The 13,879-nt window shown below is 42.5% G+C and overlaps 1 protein-coding gene across 1 annotated transcript in view; it reads left to right on the forward strand.

Moving 5' to 3' along the window:
• The window catches only part of LOC112081050 (ropporin-1-like protein), a 13,684-nt gene extending 10,060 nt beyond the window's left edge, over positions 1-3,624 (forward strand). The window contains 1 exon segment of the mRNA XM_070442830.1: positions 3,219-3,624. Coding sequence (XP_070298931.1) covers positions 3,219-3,282 — 64 coding nt within the window. The 3' untranslated portion in view covers positions 3,283-3,624.
• The last annotated feature ends 10,255 nt before the right edge of the window (positions 3,625-13,879 follow it).

Below are 13,879 nucleotides of genomic sequence, written 5' to 3' on the forward strand. Positions count from 1 at the left end.
TGCTACCCACAGTAAAATTTGGTGGGGGTTCCATCATGCTGTGGGGCTGTGTGGCCAGTGCCGGTACTGGGAATCTTGTTAAAGTTGAGGGTCGCATGGATTCCACTCAATATCAGCAGATTCTTGGGAATAATGTTGAAGAATCAGTCACAAAGTTGAAGTTACGCGGGCGCTGGATATTTCAACAAGACAACGACCCAAAACACTGCTCAAAATCTACCCGGGCATTTATGCAGAGGAACAAGTACAATGTTCTGGAATGGCCATCCCAGTCCCCTATGTGAACCTTTTGGAATTACCTGGATTTCTGCATAAATTAGTCAGAAAATGTCATCTGATCTTCATCTTAGTCACAACAATAGATGAACACAGTCTGCTTAAACTAATAACACACACATTATTGTGTTTTGTTTGTCCATATTGAATACATCATTTAAACATTCATAGTGTAGGTTGGAAAAAGTATGTGAACCCCAGGGCTAATGACTTCTCCAAAAGCTAATTGGAGTCAGGAGTCAGCTAACCTGGAGTCCAATCAATGAGACAAGAATGGAGATGTTGGTTAGAGCTGCCCTGCCCTATAAAAAAACACTCACAAAATTTGAGTTTGCTATTCACAAGAAGCATTGCCTGATGCGAACCATGCCTCGAACAAAGGAGATCTCAGAAGACCTAAGATTAAGAATTGTTGACTTGCATAAAGCTGGAAAGGGTTACAAAAGTATCTGATGTTCATCAGTCCACGGTAAGAAAAGTTGTCTATAAATGGGGAACGTTCAGCACTGTTGCTACTCTCCCTAGGAGTGGCCGTCCTGCAAAGATGACTGCAAGAGCACAGTGCAGAATGCTCAATGAGGTTAAGAAGAATCCTAGAGTGTCAGCTAAAGACTTACAGACATCTCTGGAACATGCTAACATCTCTGCTACGATACGTAAAACACTAAACAAGAATGGTGTTCATGGGAGGACACCACGGAAGAAGCCACTGCTGTCCAAAAAAAACATTGCTGCATGTCTGAAGTTCACAAAAGAGCACCTGGATATTCTGTAGACAGATTAAACTAAAGTTGTGGTGTTTGGATGGAACACACAACACCATGTGAAGAAAAAAAGGCACACCAACATCAAAACCTTATCCCAACTGTAAAGTCTGGTGGAGGAAGCATCATGGTTTGGGGCTGCTTTGCCGCCTCAGGGCCTGGACAGCTTGCTATCATAAACTTGGGAATTCATTTTTCCATTGATCAAGACATTTTGCAGGAGAATGTTAGGCTATCTGTCCGCCAATTGAAGCTCAACAGAAGTTGGGGATGCAAAAAGACAARGACCCAAAACACAGAAGTAAATCAACAACAGAATGGCTTCAACAGAAGAAAATTCGCCTTCTAGAGTGGCCCAGTCAGAGTCCTGACCTCAACCCAATTGAGATGCTGTGGCATGACRTCAAGAGAGCAGTTCACACCAGACATCCCAAGAATATTGCTGAACTGAAACAGTTTTGTATAGATGAATGGTCCACAATTCCTCCTGACCGTTGAGCAGGTCTGATCCACAACTACAGAAAACGTTTGGTTGAGGTTATTGCTGCCAATGGAGGGTCAACCAGTTATTAAATCCAAGGGTTCACATACTTTTTCCAACCTCCACTGTGAATGTTTACAAGGTATGTTCAATGAAGACATGAAAATGTATAATTGTTTGTGTTATTAGTTTAAGCAGACTGTTTGTCTATTGTTTTGACTTAGATGAAGATCAGATCAAATTTTATGAACAATTTATTCAAAAATCCAGGTAATTCCAAAGGGTTCACATACTTTTTCTTGCCACTGTACATACACACACACACACACACACACACAAACCTGTGACAGGGAACAATTACAAACACACACCATCAGAGAACACGTTTACAAGCACACACACACTAGCACAGGTAAGACAAAGCTTAGTGGAGTAGGGTTTTCCTCTTTATCTTTCCAAATGAAGGGATGTAACCATAATACACAGTGTTATAGGTCCTAACCAGCAGTACTGTGAATACACAGTYTTATAGGTCCTAACCAGCAGTACTGTGAATACACAGTATTATAGGTCCTAACCAGCAGTACTGTGTATTCACAGTGTTATAGGTCCTAACCAGCAGTACTGTGTATTCACAGTGCTATAGGTCCTAACCAGCAGTACTGTGTATTCACAGTCTAGTACTGTGTACTTCACAGTAAATTAGTTCTAACGGCACATACTGGGTATTCACACGTATATTAGTCTAACCGGCAAGTACTGTGTATTCACAGTGTTATAGGTCTAACGCAGTACTGTGGTTTCACAATTATCGAGTCCTAAGCCGGCATTACGTGTTTAGATATTGCCGGGACTAGAGTATTGTGGGTTCTAACCGGCAGGCACTGTGATTCAGTATTGTCCTAACATGGTATCCATATTACGTCCTAACCGGCAGTACTGTGTATTCACAGATTATCGGTCCTACCGGCCATAGACTGTGTATTCACAGTATTATAGCTTAAGCGTCGTATACGTTATAGTCCAGTACGAGTACTTGGTGTATTCACAAGTATTAAGGTTACACACCGGCAGTACGTGTGTATTCACAGTATTATAGGCCTAAGCCGCAGTACCCTAACCAGCAGTACTGTGTATTCAGCTAATTCTGGATAGGTACAGCTCTAAAACATGAGGGGGCCATGCTGTGTGAGTGTGGAGCGACCTAGCCAGGACACAAGTCACGACACATCAGAATCCCTCTTTTCAGATGGACTGGTAACCCACTTCTCCCTTCTAGGCTGTGCTAGTCTCTTCATCATCTTTAGGTAGCTTAGGACTGACGCTTGTGCACAAGGCTACATAGACCGTAGTGCCAGTCTCTGTGTGTAGAGGCTGTGGTCCCAGAAAATAATTTGTTGCACAACAGCAGCCTCTACTGCAGCCTGGCTCTGGGAAACAACATCTCTAGGGAGGTGACGCTATCACAGAATAGTGTGAAGGGAGGAAGAGAAAGAAAGAGAGAGAGAACAAGTGGACAGAGCTGGACCGGAAGGGAGATGGACGAGAGGGAAAGATGAGGGAAAACGCCTTTTGTCCACTGGCAACATGCTGTCAGGGTAGGTCCCAGCTAACAATACAGCAAGGTCCCTCTCCTCTATTGCAACTATTTTCATGTTTTAAAGTCCTCTCCCCTCTTTCTCTCTCTCATCCTCTAGGGAATGCCAAGGAGGGATGGTGCAGACAGCTAACTTCAGGGATGTGATTTTTCCTGAAATGTGATTTTTCCTGAAACCAGTCATTCCTGCTTTTTTGTCATCATCCTCCAGCCCAACAGCATTAGAATGGATGAGTTATACCCCCAAAAGTAAAATCCCATTTTCCCTGTCCTGAATTATAATGCTTTCTGTATTGTGGACCAACAGACRGCAGTGACTAGGACCCAGGACAGGAAGCCTCATTCAAATATGTGTCTGCCTATTGCCTGTCTATAATACTGTACTGTGATATGACAGTATGTGTGTATCTGTATCCATGTCCACTCTTATGGACTATTTATTTACTTGTACTTTGGTTCCGGGCATTCTCAATCCACTTGGGACTGAATAAAGTTGTTTTATAGTATTTCTAGGCTGTCTTTTAATAAATGGTATGTACACACACACACACAGTCAGACACACACACACACACACATGCATGCGAGCGAGTACGCACACATACAAACATCTTGTGTTAATGAAGGGCGTTGCTCTGTGATTAGAATTTGTTAATTGCTACTCTGGAAGGCTAAATAAATACTATTTAATTAATGCCATTTACCATGCGTTCTCTTTCCATCTCTTTCCACCTCTCTCTCTCTCCAGCACCTTCCTCTTCTGGCCGCATCTCTCTCTTCTGTGCCGCATCTGCTCTCTCGTCTCCACCCACCTCCCTCGTTCTCTCCACCACCTCTTCTTCTCGCGCTCATCTGCCCACTATCTCTCTCTCTCTCCTCCTCTGGCCTACCTGTCTCTCAACGTCAATTTGGCTTTATTGCGATGATGTAACAATGTACACTAGTTGCCAAAGCTTATTTGGGAATATTGTAATAATATTAAAATAATAAGACATCAAAATTGTCATTGGGACACAGTAACGAGGGTCGAAAACCATGAATTGAAACCAATAAGCATAGAGGACATGTGTTAGCGTTGGTTGTTCTGCCTCAGACCACTGTCCTCATACTTATGGCAGGCATGCATGGTAGGTGCCTGGGCCGAACCCACAACTCTCTGCTTCCTCCCCAACAGGATGGGTAGCCTACTCATCAGAGAGGTTCTTTCTGAAACCCGAATAACGGTTGTTCAAATTTTGCGGATATTTACACTATAACTGTTTTATATATGTTCTTGCATTTTGTTCCAGGAATGAGGCTCGTCTCAGGTTCTGCTTTGGTGCAGTGGTTGCACAGCCTTTCCTCTACAGGGAGCCAGGTTTTCCTGTGTCTACCCTTCTCAATGGCAAGGCTGTGCTCACTGAGCCTGTACTTTGTCAAGGTTTTTCTAAGGTTTTGATCAGTTACCATGGTCAAATAGTTAGCCACGGTGTACTGTCGATTTAGGGCCAGATAGCACTGTATTTTGCTTTGTGTTTGTGCTTGTGTTTCCCAATAAGCAATGTAATTTTGTTTTGACTGTGTTGTAATTTGGTTTATTCTGATTGATTGGATGTTCTGGTCCTGAGGCGTCAGTGTGTAAGTAGAACAGGTTTGTGAACTCAGCCCCAGGACCAGCTGGATGAAGGGACTATTTTCTTTGCTCATCTCTTGGTATTGCAGGGCTTGGTACTGATATGAGAGGGGGTCACTGTATTTTTAGATGTTTCCCAAACTTAATTGCTATTTTTTGGGTTTTTATTAGTAAACTATATTGGATTAATTCTGCCCTGCATGCATTGTTTGTAGTTTTCCTCTGGACATGTAGGAGAATCTTACAGAACTCTGCATGCAGGGTTTCAATGGCGTGTTTGTCCCATTTGGTGAAACCTTGTTTTGCAAGTGGACCCCACACCTCGCTGCCATAAAGTGCAATTGGTTCAATGACACATTCAATTAGTTTTAGCCAAATTTTAATGGGTATTTGAATTTGAATTTGTTTTTTACTGTCGTAGAATGCCCTGCGTGCTTTCTCTCTCGGTTCATTCACTGCATCGTTAAGGTGTCTAGTTGAGCTTATTTTTAAACCTAAGTAATTGTAGTGTGTGCAGTACTCTATATATTTTGTACCAATTGTGAACTTTTGTCTAATCTTTGGTCTCTCACTTTCTCTCTCTGCCCAACTGCCTCTCTCCCTCTCTCTGTCCACCTCTCTCCACCTCTGGCTCTACCTCGCTGTCTCTCTCTACCTCTCTCCCTCTCTCTGTCCACCTCTCTCCACCTCTGGCTCTACCTCTCTGTCTCTCTACCTCTCTCTCTCTCTCTAGCTCTCTCTCTCTCCTTTAGTGTCTACCTGGTGTCCTCTGCTCAGGCCAATTAACTGATTGACCTGTTGGTTCAAGAGCTGCTAATCAACCTATTAATACTCAYCAGATTGGTGCTTTATGGTAAAAGGGGAAACCACTCATAGAGACCTGTAAACACCCACACAGGGTATTTCAGGCTGGTTAAAGTTTACCTCAGAAATAAACCGGGTTTTTCCAGACATCTGAATCTTGGGCAGCTCTATGCCTTTAAGGTGTTGTGTAGGCCCTGTGGTAAAGGAAATGATTGGAGAGGTCTGTAGGGAGAGTGAACATGTATAGACTTGTTTAAATCCCAGGTTGGATGCTGTTGTTGTGTTGAGAAATACTGACATAGATTGCCAGAATGCTATATGACTGGTTAGTTGTCAGTCAGTCCCTCTAGGTACAGTATACATGTCCAATAAGACCTTCATAGGGGAAGTAACAGCATTGAGACGACATTGACCCAGGCTCATCTTTGCAGTGACACACCTTCCTCTGTGGCTATCTCACACCTGTGGCCCTCCCACCCAGGGGTCCTACACTAATTGGCTGTCTGGGGATTCCAGGAGCGGCTCACTGTCGAGGAGATAAATGTTATTGGCCGGTGGTGCATAATCCCAGAGGGATAGTACTTTAGGGGCTGAAATTACATGGCAGGAATTTACATCCTCCTCACTGTCTCACACACACAAACTAACTCCAGCCAGGGCCGTGACTAAAAATCATTGGATGTGGGGCGGCAGGTAGCCTGGGCCAGTAACCGAAAGGTTGCTAGATTGAATCRCCGAGCCGACAAGGTCAAAATCTGTTGTTCGGCCCCTGAGCAAGGCAGTTAACCCCCAACAACAACTGCTCTCTGATTCAGAGGGGTTGGGTTAAATACGTTAGACGCATTTCAGTTGAATGCATTCAGTTGTACAACTGACTAGGTATCCCCATTTCCCTTGTGTCAGACCTGTGACTAGATCAGGAGAAAACAGACCTGTGACTAGATCAGGAGAAAACAGACCTGTGACTAGATCAGGAGAAAACAGACCTGTGACTAGATTAGGAGACAACAGACCTGTGACTAGATCAGGAGAAAACAGACCTGTGACTAGATCAGGAGAAAACAGGCCTGTGACTAGATCAGGAGAAAACAGACCTGTGACTAGATCAGGAGAAAACAGAAACTGTGCCTAGATCCGGAGACAACCAGACCTGTGACTAAGACTCAAAAGAGAACCCAGACATCTGTGGACTAGATCAGAGAAACAGACGAAACAGGGACAGTGACCTTGACTAGAATTCAGGAGAACCAGACCCTGTGACTAATCAGGATAGGAGACAAACAGGGCCTGTGACAAGCAGAGAAGAGAGAAGAACAGACCTGTGACCTAGATCAGCGAGAAAACAGACGTGTGGATAGACAGGAAGAAAACAACCTGTGGACTAGATCAGTGAGAAAAACAGACGTCGTGAACAGAATCACGGAGACAACACAAACTGTTGACTAGATCAAGCAGAAACACGACCTGTATGTAGATCAGGAGTCGAGGAGAAAACAGAGACCGGTGACTAGATCAGAGAAAACAGACCTGGACTGTAAGAAGCGCTTTAATATCAGGCGAAAAACAGGCCTTGCTAGACAGGAAACCCGGTTGATGACGCTAAACCAGCTATTGCCAGTCCACTCCTATTAGGGATCTATTAGACTATTACTGATCACATTGCAGACCGACTGAGAGGCTGCTGGGGCCAGGCCAGGGGCGGATTAGGGTCAGACACACAGAGAGAGGAGAGAGCTCCCTCTAGCAGAGCACCAGATCCAGAGGACATTTAAATCACAGCACCACTGACTGGCCATGGGAGACAACAGACCTGATGGACTAGGTATCCCCGTTTCCCTTGTGTCAGGCCTGTGACTAGATCAGGAGAAAACAGACCTGTGACTAGACTCAGGTGAAAACAGACCTGTGCACTAGATCAGGAGAAAACAGCAGTCTGTGACTGGTTGAATCTAGTCAACGAGGCGGCCTGGTTGAATCTAGTCACGAGGCCAGCCTGTTGTTGAATCTAGTCACGAGGCCAGGCCTGGTTGAATCTAGTCACGAGGATCCCACTGGGCACAGATGTCTATTTCACGTTCAAATTCGTTGAAATTACGTAGCAACAACGTTGATTCAACCAGTCTGTGCTCAGTGGGATGGGACCATATTAAACACATTAGTGTATGGTAGCCTGCCCTGGATAGGTCTGTGAATCAATAGGTAGTTTGGTGGAGTATCTAGGCTAATGGGCTGCTCACAGTATGCCTACTTTAACTTGGCTTGTTCTGCAAGTGTGGACATTTGAAAACTGTTTGGTTGAATCAAGGAAGGATATTGTATGAATTGTTGTAACTGTTTTGATTGAATGGCTGAGTCAGTCASCACTGAGGTAGTGTAGGGGATTCCATGATAGAGGAACTGACTTCTATGGTTTTGATTACACTGCCAAAACCTCACACGTTATCTCATTTGCGTTTCCAAGAAACAGAAAAGGGGGTGTTTTTTCTGTAAAAAAAAATGTTTTATTTCAGAATGACTGCTCAGAAGTTGTTATTTTGCAGTATGAGTCATCCTAACAATGACAGTACATGGCACATTKTTTCTCACTTGTGCCAAACAATATAGTTTGAAAAGGGGGTTTAACATTAGGAAAGGGTTGCACTGGGTTTACCTCGTTTAGCTCTGATCAGTGTCCTTAGGCCTGGGCTTCCAGGGATTCAGCCCCGGYTGGTTTTGGTCCAGTCCCAAAAATAACATTATTTTACATTTCWGTCTGATATGAGTTTCTACAACCACACATCACTTGCGCTATGCAGTTTAACATTTGTATTTTTACTGACACATTTTACTGACAAAAATAAACTATCCAACATACTGCACTAGGCCGTAGCAGGCACTGCAAAAAGCCCCTGGAGTGATGCGGTGCCTGCTGTGATTGGTCAAGATTTAACAACGCAGTGGACTGCTCACGTCCCTTGACCCTTCCTCCACCCCTACAGCACCTGTTAGATGTCAATGTCACCACTCAGCAAGACGCCTGACACTCAGAGGCTGCAGCATAGCATGAGCAAATATGGATATTCCGAATTTCTTCCCGAAAGAGACACAAATTTTTTTAGCAGGTTGAGGCAACAGTGAATGAGGTGGAGAGGGCAGAAAAGCCAGAAAGTCAAAGTGCAGCAGAGATAGCCACATGTTTGTGCAGGGTTGGTGGTAGCTAACTAGGTAGTCTCCCTCAGCATAAGGGTTGGTGGTAGCTAACTAGCTAGTCTCCCTCAGCATAAGGGTTGGTGGTAGCNAGCATAAGGGTTGGTGGTAGCTAACTAGCTAGTCTCCCTCAGCATAAGGGTTGGTGGTAGCTAACTAGCTAGTCTCCCTCAGCATAAGGGTTGGTAGTAGCTAACTAGCTAGTCACACTCACCATAAGGGTTGGTGGTAGCTAACTAGCTAGTCTCCCTCAGCATAAGGGTTAACCTAGCTAATGTTAATAAGATAACATTAGCTCTCAGCATCCTTAAACTATTGGGTGTAAGTCAGAGTTATTTAACAGTATATTTAGTGAATGGGCAAGCTAAGGATGTTGAAATAAGTCATGATATTAGGAAAAGTCTTTATTTTCCGCGAGTGTATGTGATGGGTTTCGTTTCTGTAGCTAGCTTGGCTGAATAGCCACTTRGGTAGCTACTGGCTGGCTAGCTAGCTGAGACCGAAGAGATGAGATAATGTGCTTCAGTCAGAAAAACATTATCTTCTGGCATTGACACCGTGCCCCCCTGTGGACTGAAGCTGAACTTTACTACATTATATTTAACCTTTTTTTGTTGTATTACTCTTTTTATTCACTTATTTAGCTACTTGTTTTTACATTGTTGAGAGGTTAACCTGCAAGGAAGCATTTCGTTGCACTGTGTACTCTGTGTAAATCATGTCTATATGACAAAAAAAACTAACTTTATGGTGATTTTTCAGTAGCATATTGTGAAATAATAATGTAATGTAACAGAATCATTAAAAGCTTTAAAGGAACCTGTAACCACACCTGTACAGCATAAGAAAAGCCAATATACAAAAGAAATAGACACACATTTTAATCCAGATGCATACCCGGATAAGAAGTGTCAGAATCAATAAAATGAATGTACTTATGACTATAGCCTGGTAGGTGCTGATATAATATATATAATGAATGTACTTGTGAATGCAGCCTGGTAGGGGCCCCTATTATTTTTTAACCAAACTGTCACAGTTGCGCCACCAATATAATCGGTTCAGTGATTTGTAGAGTGTTAAATGATTTGTAGAGGCGGGAAAAAGCCTGCCTCAAAGAAAGAACTTAGGGTGGGAAACAATAGTGGTGCAAAGCCAAAAAGAGTTGATCATTTACATAGACAAGAGTGACTATGTATGTGATGTAAGGATGAAACTGTATAAAAGGAGTGTGCTGAGGCTGGGAAAAACAGTTGATCCAGGGACCAGATCGGCTTGTTACTTTGTAATAAAGTCTACTTTGAATTCACAAGTTCCAGTATCTGAGAAATATTATTGGACCAATATTTCTACGACAACTTCAAATCAAATGTTATTTGTCACATAACACATGGTTAGCAGATGTTAATGCGAGTGTAGCGAAATGCTTGTGCTTCTAGTTCCGACCATGCAGTAATATCTAACAAGTAATCTAACCTAACAATTTCACAACTTTGAACTTAGAAGGGGGAGGGCAGCCAGAAAGAGAGGGGAAAATATTGTCAGCTTTGTGGATAGTTTGTAGGTGAACAAAACATTGAAAATACATAGGCTCTTAAGTTATGTGTCTTCAAATGTTATGTAATCTAAAAATATCACATTAGCTGCTAGAACTGACGAGGTCATAACTTATTCCATTCTACAGGTACATCTCTTTATATTCATATAGCCTAGGGCAGGGTTGGGCAACTTTGATGGAGGTGGGGGCCCCAAAACAATCTGAACTCATCATGAGGGCCCCTCACATACACACACACACATTGCGAGCAAAACATTTTTACGAACTTCCTTTGGACAGTGGCGAGAAAATGTTCATTTCGTGCAATTCTACAAATTTTGCCATGTAGTGTAGAGAAAATGTTACAGTTTTTAAGCTAGTTTGCTGCAATTGTACTCATTTTGCTATTGGGCGGAGAGGAAAAATAGCTGTTTCAACCATGATTATGAAGTTTAGATTGGTAATTTAGTCTAGTGGCCAGCTACCTAAATGTAGTAATCATGGCTGAATTACCGGCCGGGTGGCCCTCCATTGATTTTGTTAGTCAGTCTCACTCAYATATCATATTAGAAACTGATAACATTTCTCTCCACCCTATGGCCAAATCAAATCAAACTTTAATTATTTGTCACATGCGCCGAATACAACATGTGTAGACCTTACAGTGAAATGCTGAATACAACATGTGTAGACCTTACAGTGAAATGCTGAATACAACATGTGTAGGACCTTACAGTGAAATGCTGAATACAACATGTGTAGACCTTACAGTGAAATGCTGAATACAACATGTGTAGACCTTACAGTGAAACGCTGAATACAACAGGTGTAGACCTTACAGTGAAATGCTGAATACAACATGTGTAGACCTTACAGTGAAATGCTGAATACAAGCCCTTAACCAACTGCCGTTCAAGAAAGAGTTAAGAAAATATTTACCAAATAAACGAAAGTAAAAAATAATAAAAAAGTAACACAATAAAATAACAATAACGAGGCTATATACAGGGGGTAATGGTACCGAGTCAATGTGCGGGGGTACAGGTTAGTRGAGGTAATTGCAGGAAATTAGCTGTTAAACAGCTGTTAGCTGACATAGGCTAATTGAGTGGGTGACACGGGCTGCCAGTTGCCCATCCCTGGCATAGGAGCTATGTAGCTTCWTATCTGTCATGTTTGGAGTTGTGTTGCACTYTTATGTGGATACTTACATGTGTCTTTCCAGTTGAGTTGCCCTGGTCGTGTCAGTATACAGTAACTTTAAAGAGCAACTGCCCCAAAAAAACTACTTCTCATTTASAAAACAGCCTACGTGGCATCGATATGAGTCAGAAACATGTATTCTACTATAAATTGAATAAAAAGTMTAAATAGTATCATTTTGGTCWTAAACTGAGTTTTGTGAGACTTGTGGTCGTGACTACATCACAACATAAATTAAGGCTGGGTTTGTTTCAATCCTGCCCACAGCAATTCGGATTGCAGCTGCACGCGACCCAATCGTAATGCCTGTGGTAAATTCGGGTTGACTTTGGATATCCCTATGGGGCTAGTTAGGGACCATCGGTAAATTACACAATGAACATAGGACAATATGTTAAAATTCCAATAGCTCCAAATGTCAATGATTTAAAAACCTAACTATAAATTATAGAAATTCATATACAAATATGAAAAGCATTTGAGAAAATGAAAATGTGTGCAACATGAAAATATTGTTACGTTTACATTGTGTCCCTAACTAGCCCCTGAGATAGGCTATCCAATGTCCAGGTCCGGRTGCACACCAGCTGGATAAAACTAATTGGCTAAACCATTTAACTCGTTCCACCTGCAGACACCCACATCAAACCACACCCTGAAACCAACTCACATTTCAYTTCAGTGATGGCCACTAGAATTTCTTAAGTACAGTTGCCCTTTAAAAGTAACTAAATTACATGTTGCACCTCTACCTTCCGAGCTTTCAGATGAGCCAAGGAAGAGGACAGATGAGAACAGCAGGCCAGTGGAGCACTCAGAACAGCAGTAGTCAGGGGCAAATGGTAGGGAAGAGGATGAGTTAGGTGACTCAGACACAGGCCCAAAACAAGTTAAGTTCCCCAGTATCCCCTTGACTGTTTTGGATTGCAAAACTAAAGAGACACATCAAACACGGTTGTTTGGGCGCAGAAAGCAACAGAAGAATAGGATATTATGGAGTGAGCCACCAAGACAGGCACAGAGACAGCAACAGAAGAATAGTATATGATGGAGAAAGACACCAGAATAAGGCACAGAGAAGCGACAGAAGAATAGGATATGATGGAGATGGACACCAGACAAGACAAAGAGAGCAACAGAAGAATAGATATGATGGAGAGAGACACCAGGCAAGACAAAGGACAGAAACAGGAAGAATAGGATATGATGGAGAGAGACACCAGACAAGGCACAGAGACAGCAACAGAAGAATAGGATATGATGTAGGGTTACAGATGTTTTCAGAAGATCGGCAGCGACTCTGCTGTCCTAACTTCAGGATGAAGCTGGTTCCACCATTGGGGTGCCAGGACAGAGAAGAGCTTGTACTTGGCTGAGCGGGAGCTGCCCTCTCATAGAGGTGGGAGCCTGAAGGTAGGGACATGACTGGAGACATGACAATAATATTTGTTCATACCACACAAATGACCAAAATGACAAGATACTCGGACATTGGCATAATGAGATCAATAAAACGGCCCATGTCTAAAATGCAAAACCAATAGCATAGGCCAATGAAAAAAATAGATAGACCGATTGTAGGCCTACAATATGATGAATAAATTATAATCCACCAACTGTACAGTGGCACTTATTTATCCAAATAGCTTTTTCCCGTAATTGTATTTTGAAATATTACGAAAGACGTTTTAGCTGCTGCCTGCTGTTTATTGACAGCCGCCCACAACTCAAAAATCAGCTGTTAGATATTTGCCGCGCGGGCGGCTCAACTGCGGGATTCCCAACTGTAGGTCTATGCCTTTTTGATATGACTAAACACAATCCACAGCAATTTTGTTCAAAGAAGCCATTGAGCCTCTGTGGCACAATTATTCTCTCTGGTGTAGTGTTTTTAATGATTTCATTTATTTCAGTACAGACAGGAGTAAATATATACTGTCATTTTGCTCATTTATTTATATTCATCTGCAGCACTTCCAGCACCCCTTCCGGCAGCAATGCTTTCTTCCATGGATTGTGTACAGTAACCCCATATGAGGTTATTGCGTAGCTAGGTCTACTGTTACAATAACATTTAAAATAATCTATCAGTGAGTAGCCTACAGTTAAAAGAGAATACATTCAGTAGGCTAAGTCAATGAAGCCAATAGTGTTTTCAGCTATATTGTTATAGAACCTACGTAGGCCTCATGACCTTTTGAACCAGCGTAGCACAGTTTCAATATCCATAAGGCTAATAAGAAAACATGTCAAATGACTTGAATAGCCAATGGGAAAAGTGTCAAAATTAGTATTCGCATCAGTAGGCTAAGTGACTGAAATGCATTAGAAAAGTATTGGAGAGTTCAGGAAAACATCAGGGAAGCTTATCAGGTAATAGGCCTAATGTGTATGTAGAAAACATCAGGGAAGCTTATCAGG

The sequence above is a fragment of the Salvelinus sp. IW2-2015 genome, unplaced genomic scaffold (genome assembly GCF_002910315.2).
Source record: "Salvelinus sp. IW2-2015 unplaced genomic scaffold, ASM291031v2 Un_scaffold16692, whole genome shotgun sequence".
In the NCBI taxonomy this organism is placed as follows: Eukaryota; Metazoa; Chordata; class Actinopteri; order Salmoniformes; family Salmonidae; genus Salvelinus; species Salvelinus sp. IW2-2015.